This window comes from Styela clava, chromosome 12 (assembly GCF_964204865.1).
Source record: "Styela clava chromosome 12, kaStyClav1.hap1.2, whole genome shotgun sequence".
Classification (NCBI taxonomy): Eukaryota; Metazoa; Chordata; class Ascidiacea; order Stolidobranchia; family Styelidae; genus Styela; species Styela clava.
Genome location: NC_135261.1, coordinates 3,943,777 through 3,953,888, shown reverse-complemented (window position 1 = coordinate 3,953,888; position 10,112 = coordinate 3,943,777). Strand labels below are relative to the sequence as shown.

At 35.7% G+C, this 10,112-nt stretch overlaps 1 protein-coding gene across 1 annotated transcript; it reads right to left on the bottom strand.

Moving 5' to 3' along the window:
• Window positions 1-2,792: 2,792 nt before the first annotated feature.
• Window positions 2,793-9,349, bottom strand: LOC120330111 (uncharacterized). Its single transcript, XM_078118366.1, has 6 exons — window positions 9,249-9,349; window positions 8,342-8,521; window positions 7,841-7,937; window positions 5,058-5,128; window positions 4,049-4,613; window positions 2,793-2,874 (listed from the first exon to the last, which is right to left on the bottom strand). Exons 1-6 carry the CDS (start codon window positions 9,307-9,309, stop codon window positions 2,793-2,795), a joined length of 1,056 nt encoding a protein of 351 aa, XP_077974492.1. The 5' UTR covers window positions 9,310-9,349.
• Between the last annotated feature and the right edge of the window lie 763 nt (window positions 9,350-10,112).

Genomic DNA, 10,112 nt, shown 5'->3' with positions numbered 1-10,112 from the left:
CAGTAAGTTAGCAATTAACTCTAGCCAACATGAGCTTTACATTTCAATAAATCAAGCAGAATTGAAGAAAAATGGTGCACAGTCGAACTATATTACCGTATGTGTGAATGTAGCAAAATGAATGCATCGCTCTTCTCGAAATCTCACTCATTTGTTACGTCATAATACATTTTCCTGTAGCCATACGTCTGAAAGGACAAAAAGGGTTTAAATAAATAACGGATTGTTAACAAACCCTAATGAATAAACGAATACGCACGAAACGAGTTTCATCAGATAATTCAGAGTCTTGAAACTGTTTATCCGAAGGAGAATGATCTCGTTTCCGAGTCCTAGCACGAGTGCCGAATAAATGGTCTCGCGTGCCAAGTTTGGCATGCGTGCCAGGGGTTGTCCACCCCTACTATAGTGAATCAATGAAAATATTCTCATCTTTTTAGGGCGACCAAGTGGAAATTTTCAAAGTTCTGCAAAAGCTGCACAGGCAAACGTCAGCAATTTCCGTTGAAAAATCCGATGCATCAATTGACCTATTTGAGGTGTGTAAGAAGTCTCTAATAATCGTGAATAAAAATTTACCATATAGATTAGTACATTGAGTCATGCGATTATGTTTGTTTAGGAGTGATCGAACACAGGTCGTCAATTTTCAGCCCGAACCCATATCCTCACCAGGATTATTAAAATTGACTATCCAATCACAATTCAAACTCCGGTTGCCCTACGAGAGCATTGTAATTGATCGTCAGGACAACGGGAACTTGCGATTATACGGCTACAACAATCCACGGCCCGCGGTGGCCAATGCAGATCACGTATAAGGATGGTTAACCTGTTATTTTCGCCAAATCATAGACCTAAATTGTGCGTGATTTTCCCACATCAGTCGGCAAATGAATCTTACACGGCCTATGCGCATCACATCTGCATCGGTCATGCGTATAGAGAGCGTGCTTACTCATTATAAAATGGGCCGGTAGGTGGAAGGAATCTCCGCTGACAATTGAGGCTCGCGCTCAAGCAACCGGTTACCATACATGTAAATTTTCGGATCTATAACGGCAGCGTAATTTAGTGAGCGGCTTATCGGAACTGTCAGTTCATTTCAAGCGCTGGACATTTTGTGTACATTCTTGAATAAGGGATATACTGTAGCTAATATTAAGATTACGCTCCCTGAAATCCCCAACGATTCGCCATTTTTTCGAGTATCGCGACGAGAGACAATTTGTTTGAAAGTGTATTCTCTTCTCTGGAATGTATCGTTCTTAGAATATCAATTTTTGACTTGGTTGACAAAAAACGGTCATAAATTGTTAAGAAAATGGGATATTTCATAACGATCTGCCCTCTTATTCATTGTTTCCGTCGATCAATCATGACTTTTGGAGAGACACATATTACTAGAGTGACAGCATAACCCACTTGAGAAATTATAATTAAATCGACCGGTCGTTTAGCCGTTACAGTTAAACATACAGACAGATAGACAGAATAACTGAGAATATGGGTCTACTAGACTCTAGTAACTAGAGAGTTGATCCGATATTGTTCGCTATAAATATTGAAAAACAAAATTGAGGCTTATTAAAGTCATCAATATTCTCAGACCACGCTAATCGAGCAATATATTTGTTTTTTCGAAATTATTGTAAAATATAATTTTTTTGTTACGCTGTCAAAAATCACCTTGACAAATTTTCCCAGTATGGCCAACGTAACAAATTTTCAAACATGGATGGCTAGAGTTCTACCCTTAAAAACTTGAATGTTATATTTATTCTTTTTCTTTCCCCGCTTAAGCTATAAACTTAATGTTTTGATTGTAGACTTTCAAGCAAAATACTTTCATTAAAATGTTTTATTGTTATGTATATATAAGAAAAAATAAAATTAGTATTGCATAGTTTACAAATCGAATCTAGAATATCTTACTTGGACAATATCGATCCTGAGATAATGAAATCATGTTTTATTAAGTTAATTAACTGGATAGTTCGAATAACAGACTTTAATATCGGTACTTTGAAAGATAAGTTGTGGCCTGGATATGTATTTGGTGTATGTATTCTCGCCCTTTTTATTCTTATTACGGGTATAGAAATTTGCAAATCAATTCTTGTATAGACAGTTTGTGAACGCGCAATGTACCATGATTTCAATTTTCGTTTATACATTGCCTCTAGACTTTCAAACAACATATGTATCGCAAAAGTTTTTTTATTGCTTGTATTTATTATTTATATTCTCGCACCCTTTTTTTACTTTTATGGGTTAAAGAAATTATGCAAATTATATTTTGAAAACGCGCGATTGGTAACAGTCTATACCAAAACTGAATATTTTGTTGAAGGAATTTAAAAAAGATAATTGAATTAATGTTCACGTGGATTTATTTAGATTATTCAACTCAATAGACTGAATAACAAAATAGAATATCGATAATTCATTGATAAATAGGTTGTGACTATTCTAGATCCTATTTTACCCATAATGTGAAAATTTTGACCTTAAAATCTGTTTGGACAAGATTTGAATATATTGAAAGAAAAAGTTTGAAAAATCAAATCATGAAAAACGTTTTTCGGCAATCTACTATAATCGTATTACTGATTTTATGTTTATAAGTATCGCCCAGCACTCTTTTTACTTCTACCGATAAAAAAAAATGCGCATTTACAAACTGTCTAATAAAATTAGTTTAGCAAGGTTATTCAGAAGAAATAGGCATTAATTTTTTATGTATTATTACAGTCTGTTTTCTATATATCCATACGATTCCGATACGATCATTAATTGTCAAAAATTTCTTCTTCGTCTTCGTGCTGGTTTTGTTTACGTCCAGTCACGGGATCAGCTTCTTCGTAATAATGGCTGAAATAAAAGGGTTGGGATAACATTTTACTAAGACATAACCAAGGTTTTTACCAGTACCGTGGTACATGACATCAGTCATACCGATAATAAAGCTCATAAAATGAAGAAAGCCTACAGCAACATTTCCCAACCGAGGGCAATTCCAGGGAATGGAGGTATTTGAATAGTTTTAAAGAGGAAATTTTACTTTATATTTGTATTTTTACTAATTTTTTCACTAATAGTAATAATAATATTTATTTTATATTATTATTGTAATGAATATATATTATATTCAAAATGCATAAGAACCCGATGACGAGTTGTACATATTACAAGCAAACGTTCTGATGAAGATTGAATACCAAATGCAAGTAGAGTTCTATGCGCAGTAGAGGAAAGAATTAGGAGCTTTAAAAATGTATTACGTAAAAGGGTGGAGAAATTAAAAAAAAAAAAAGATCGTCAACCACTGGCGTGAGATGATCGGCCGGTTAAGTTTGGATGAATTTTAATATATGCGGCTTCATAATAAAAAAGCGCTATCATACAATTTCGTTAATATGCTCTAAAACCGTCCAAAACCTTAAACTTGAGCCGTGATTCACATGGGAACATTTCAAGTCGCTTTTTCAATAAATGTCGCTTTTGCGGGAAATTTGCTTTATGTACGTCTGATTATATAAACTATTAATTCAAGTTAAGTAAAAAAGAACAGAAACAAAACAAAGCTAACCCCATAAAAAACACGAGTTATTTATTGTTGCACGAATTGTACTTCTTATAAAAAGGTAGAAATTCATTATAAATCTGTTTACGTTTAATCTACTGTTAATGTATAATTGTACTTCAAAGTTTTAGGAATCTAGGATGCTTTGCACAAAGTTGTGCTATAGTACTGAAACAGAGGTGTGCAACAATTTTGTCGGTGTGCTCACCAGCACCAGATGTCACCAGCTTCAGACATCTAGCTGGACCAGACTAAAAAGATGTTTTACCATGTACGCAACGCTTGTTTGTTAAAAATCTGACGTTGACACGGTCCATACTAAATGACTTGACGGGCCGGGTTGTGGCCCGCGGCCCGCTCTATTTCACACCTCTAAAACATGATTCCGAATAACCTTATCGGCGTTAGAGACTGACTTATATCAGGTTAAAATTTGGGTCTTGAAGGTCACCCTGTAATTACCTGGATTCGCTGTCAGAATCTGTTTGCTTTTGATTTCGAGGAAAGGGTTGAGGTGCATCATAGGGTGGAAATACTGGGGGCAGTTGAGGAGGGGGAAACAAGGGAGGCGAAGGAGCGGGGTCGTTATCATATCCCTCTTCCGAGCCACCAGACTTTCCACGGAACCGATTGAAAGGGATTGAAAAAGAAGGGAGTGCTGAGTCCAATTGAGATGTTTGAAATTGCGGTAGGGTTTGGTATTTTGGTTTGTTTGTTTCCGGTAACGCTTCCGGGTTTACATTTCGTTTACGACGGGATGGAGCTTGGGGTGGAGGTGTTATAGCTTGAGGTTCGAAATCAGGGCCTATTTGTACGGATCTGGTCGGTTGTTGTTTGTATATAATTGCTTTTCCTTCTTGTTGTTTTCCTCGTGGAACTGGGAACGGTCCTCTTTCATCTACGTTAGTTGGTTCAATGTTTGTCGGTGAAGGGTGATATCTGGGTTCGGCATTGTCGTCAGTTTCGTTAGTTTGGTTATCCAAACCATCAATAACGATTTTGTTGTTATTGCTTTTCTGTTCCATCACTAAAAAAATTCAAAATGAATACCGATACTTAGAGAAAATATATTATAGAAAATAAATGTAACCAATCATTTTGAAAAAAGCAAGGCATGTCTTCAAAATAGTAGATTTTCAAGTTTCAGCGGCTTCTTGTATCAAACCTTGTGAAGTTGTTGAGAATGCTTGTAAATGGAATTTTCTTAATTCAATGCATACATAAAATAATACTTTTCCAATACATTAGTTAACATCAATTTGATCAGAAAAAATAAAATAAAAAGCAGGTATGATACTCCCACGCTCAATAAATTTAACTGTAAGTTTTCTTTAAACTCGTTTTTGATTAACGAGTTTGTCTATTCGTACTGTTCCTTAAGAAATGTGAAATATTGTATTCACAACGGTCTACTAAATTTAACTGAGCAATTGAAATAAATTTCATAGCTATTTATAAATCAAACACTTACTTTCCATAGAGGTCCTGTTTGTGAATTCACTCGGACTTGATGTTGATGTTACTCTTCGCCTGGAATTTTGACTGCAAAATAAAAACATCACAATTTATGAATACAAATTTGTATAATACAAAGCTGACTCCAAAACAGAACCCATGTCATTTAGAACATATATTATGAAAAACATAACTTTGGTGCAAAGCTTTCCAGTTTACTGAAACTTTTGAGTGCAATCTTACACAAACAGAAGTTGAAGGGTTTAATACTTTTTCGAAATTTCGTTAGAGTAATTGAGAAATTTATTTTTTGTTGTGCTTTCCAAGCGCGTTTTACTGGTATGATCATCCCTTGTTGAGTTGTCTCAGCAGTCTGTTGTTGTTTACGCTCCATATTATTATAAATTAGAGGATTTAGAGCAGTAGTTCTCAACCAGGGGTCCGTGGATCCCCAGTGGTCCGCGAAGCATTTCCAGGGGGTCCGCGATTAAATTAAAATTTTAGGAAATTATTTGCAATTTGATATCGTTTTTTTTTTGTAATACGCTCGAAAATTTGCTGCCTATGACAATGTGACAATAGCCTACAGAAACTATTTTGATCCAACTCCCCTAGACATATTGTGACGAATACAAGTTATGACATCACATTGATAAATACGAGAACACAGCCACAGTGATCACTTTCTCAGTTTTGGTGCGCCATTTTGCCGTCGTACCCAAAAGTATTGATGTAAGCATTACGTGTTATTGTTCCAATCGCCTTCACTTACCTTTGTGAAAATTGATTTTCTGTTCTCGTTCATATCAAATCCAAGGCTAGTAACCAACTAAACGTCGAAGACGATATGCGTCTATCGTTATCAAAAACACGACCCCGTATTTCATGACATGCTTATGTTATGCAACAGCAAAAATCCCATTAAGTGTATTCGATTTGACAAAATAAATTGAAATGTTCACTAGTTTGGTGTTATCTTTGGCTTGGTTAAATCTGTATGGAACATTAGGTTTATGTTTAAGCTATGAACTGAATTTCAAATAAAACACTTTTGAGGGGTCAGCGACCGCTTCGAGAGCATCAGAAGGGTCCGCAAAGACAAAAAGGTTGAGAACCACTGATTTAGAGTATTCGGGATTAAGGATTTGTTATTAGTGGCGTCGTGGCAGCGATACGGAAGATATCCCTTGTCTTAAATATTCGGCTAATGCCCGAAGATATCAAACAAGAGAGCGATGCTCAAATATATTGACACGAAGGCAAAAACGCAGTAGTACTGGTATAAAATCTGCCACGGTAGAACACCAGTACCTCCTGACATCCATATCGCGAACGCGAAGGCGGAACCATCAGAATGTTTTCAATTTTGATGACGTTATCGCACACAGAAATACCAATTTCTTAGAACACACAGAAATCTTTGAAATAAATAAATTCTTGTAAATAAAGAAATATCCTTAATCAAAAAATACCACCTTAACCGATTAAAATTACAAAGCAATTGGGTCACGACTTGGGAAAAGTATTTTTTTCATAACAGCGAGAAAAAGAATTCTATCAACAACAACAACGTAACAACAAAACAATCTATATGTCTCTTTCGTGTCTGAAGAACTAAAGTACCATGTGCATATTTCACCTATTCCAAAACGGATGGATACGACAAAAAGAACTATACGCACGAGGGAGTTTATTAAAGTGTTTACTTGTAGAGAAATTTAGAAAAAAAACACTAATAAACTCGCGCTGTATAAATGTCGACAAGATTGCATCTGTGTAAATTTATGGCATTCGGAACAATGTCCTAAACAAAAAGTTTCACAGATGAACCATGACTACACAAGCGTAAAATTAAGCATATTCAACTACGATATTCTTATTTTTGGAGAAAGCAAAGCCAATAGGGACAGTTAAACATAATAAAAAAATATCTCAATTGCATGTGCGGTGTGAAAATAGTTAACAACTTGATAGCGCCTTATCTCACGCTATATGCATGAACTTTGTCGAGATTTTCCAAAATAGGAAAATTAGTAGCCTACATATCCAGTTATGGCTAGGAATGCAGATTGAGCTAAAAATTGAAATTTTTAAAGCATTTGCGATCCTAACTGAATAATTAGTAAATTTTCTCACAATCTCACATTATTGCAGTAGGGGGTTTGTACAAAAGATCATTTTGTTGGAGTAAAAAGACTTATCCAACCAGCGGTTACTTTAAGGCAGCAGATCTCTCGTACATATATATCTTGCACCAGGGCGGGGAAACCAGAGGTGCTATGGTAATATTCAGCGTTGCCACGGTCAGCGTGTTCCATAGGCTTAACACGACGCGTCAGTCGTCTATCTCAGGGCTTCCCAAACCTGGGGTAGCAACCCCTCAGTGGATTTGGGTAACGAATTTTAGGGGTACAAAGAACACAACAATTTCCCACAAAGTTCTTTATTGTTTTTTTTAGGCTTTTGCTTCGAAACACAATTATTAAAACTAGTGCAAAACATAAATCTCGATTCTGAAAGAACACATAGGTTCAGAGAAGTAGCGCGCTTGCATAACAATGCCGACTTTGATCGTAATTCCCGAGATGCAGCGCGCTTCCAATGCCGACTTAACAGGGGTCCAGAAAAGTTTTGATATATTGAAAACGGTCGCGAGCTTAAAAGTTTGGAAAGCCCTTGTCTAGTCGATAATAATAGTCTATTAGCAAGACCTTTGATATTCAATGAAACTGCTTCGTAAAAATCGAATGAAATTTTGTTCAAAATCATTTTGAATTCGAATGCAATTAAATAACTCACATCAATAAATAAATTGTTGATCCAAGTAGGAATAGAACAACGATGACCAGAATTCCCGAGGTGATGACAAATGTTTTGAACTCGACTTCCTTGGGACCTGAAGAGAAACAGGGTTAGTATAAATCTATATAACCTTTTTGCGAAGATAAAGAAAAATCTAAAAGGAAAAAATCTAAAGAAGTTCGCAAGGTCAACCGTGTTATTAGACTTCGTGTTGATTACAGTTGATCATATATTCACTGAGTAAAAAGCAACTATTAATATGGCATGATTATTATTGCGAGTGGATGGCAATATCACAAATGACGCTATCGGAAGGATCACTTGAACACCAAACTCAAATAACTGGTCTGCACTGGCGGAACCCTATGGTTTTACACAACCCTATAGTAAATGAGCACTGCGCTAGCGTGAGCCGAACGACTAAGAAAATTTGCTTAGACACGGTGCATTATTTTAAAATTGAATGAAATATAAGAAAATAAATCTTAATTAATCTACCACAATGGCTGATGTCGTCCCAATCACATTTTATTTCACTGGCATTCCGAATGCTATGGTGATGAATGTGAGCGGTATCAGTGCTACAAGCGCATGTCACGGTCCATTTAGGAAAGTTTGGACAAGTGACTTGGCATGTTTCACCTACAATATCTGCAGTGCAGGTCTCACAGACGGAATCTGTAAAAATAAAGATATTTATTTCAGTTGAAAATGGAAAGTGATGTTATGCCGAAATATACCAATTTATTACTATGAAAGCATACCATAAATTTGCAATCTTTCCAATAATAGGATTTTGGTTTTTGAGGTTATATTAAATTTTTTCCCCGAAAACGACCATAGACATGTACTATAGGTCATACATCAGTGATTCTCAACCGGGAGCCTCTGGCTCTCCAAGGGGTCACAGAGCAGTTCGAGGGGCTACAGTGCTGGGCGACAAACTGATTTTACATTACAAGAAAACTTTGTTGCTAGATCAATTTTTTCCAAAGGTTGTTTTCACTTTGTTGAGAATGAATTGTTTGAACATAATGGTATTTAGAACCTTACAAATGCCACTGAAATGATGAACAGATGCCGTGAGTGCTAGAAGCCTGTGGAAGAGTGCTATGATCAATAAACGGTTGGGAACCACTGTTATACAGTAAGTAATACTGAAATTTACAATATATAGTATTTTCATCTGATTGAGAAAATAAATTCTCAACTAAATTGATCATGTTTTTAACAATAAAAATTAAAATGGTATTTGATATTGCAGTTCGGAATCACGTCTTGCTTGCCACCATTAGCTTGCCTACTAGGTCGACAAGTAACATAATCTTGTGTTTTTTCGAAATTTTCAATCCTACGATAAGATAAAACGAAAATATAATTCTACTCAGAATAAATACGCGCCTACTTGTATCTCCAGCCACCAGACAAAAAATTGTAAAAACGAGAATCTTCGAAAAAGGCTTCATCCTCGGTATTTAAACATATGCAGGCATTTTAATTATCGTGAAATCTATTGTAATATGTAATTTAGAAAACTCAAAATAATAATCATAACATAGATATTATTATTGAATGAAAGTAAGTATATTTTGTTTCGATCATGTTCGTTTTTGAATGCAAATTTTCTCCCCACATGAGCAGGTTAAATTATTCACTAGTGTTTATATCTATCCACCGATTGGGACCCTTGCTCAATGTTTGTAACACAACACACAAATTTATTTTCCTTCTGTACCAATGCCACACAACTTGGGATTTCGACGTAGTTGAAACGTAATAATTTGCTATCTCGCACTTAGCATATTCGTTACCTTATACAAACAGTTATCCCTAAATGCCGATTCGCAAGTTTAGTCGAGTGGCGAGGATTCCAGATCTAGTCAATTGCCGAGTTAGTCCCACCAACTGTTACTTGATTACACCTAGTCATTTTATTTCGATGTCCCTAATAAATTCGAGTCTCGTATATATGGCCCAACTCGAGTCCAACTAATTTAGAGTCAGAAACTCTGAAGTTCCTATCACTGCTTATCAGATTGTATGAATACATTTTTATCTATTATTGTAATATGGAGACGTTTTATCTGTGCAAATAAATAACCTTTTATCAAAATATATAGCCTCAAATATAACTAGAGGGCGACGTATGCAGTTTGGCCCCATCAGGATATCAAAATTAGGTGAATACAGTATAAATGAGCTTTGTGAAATATGAGTTAGAAGTCTTACACATTTTTTAAAGTAATGCCACCGTAACACCTGGTTGCCA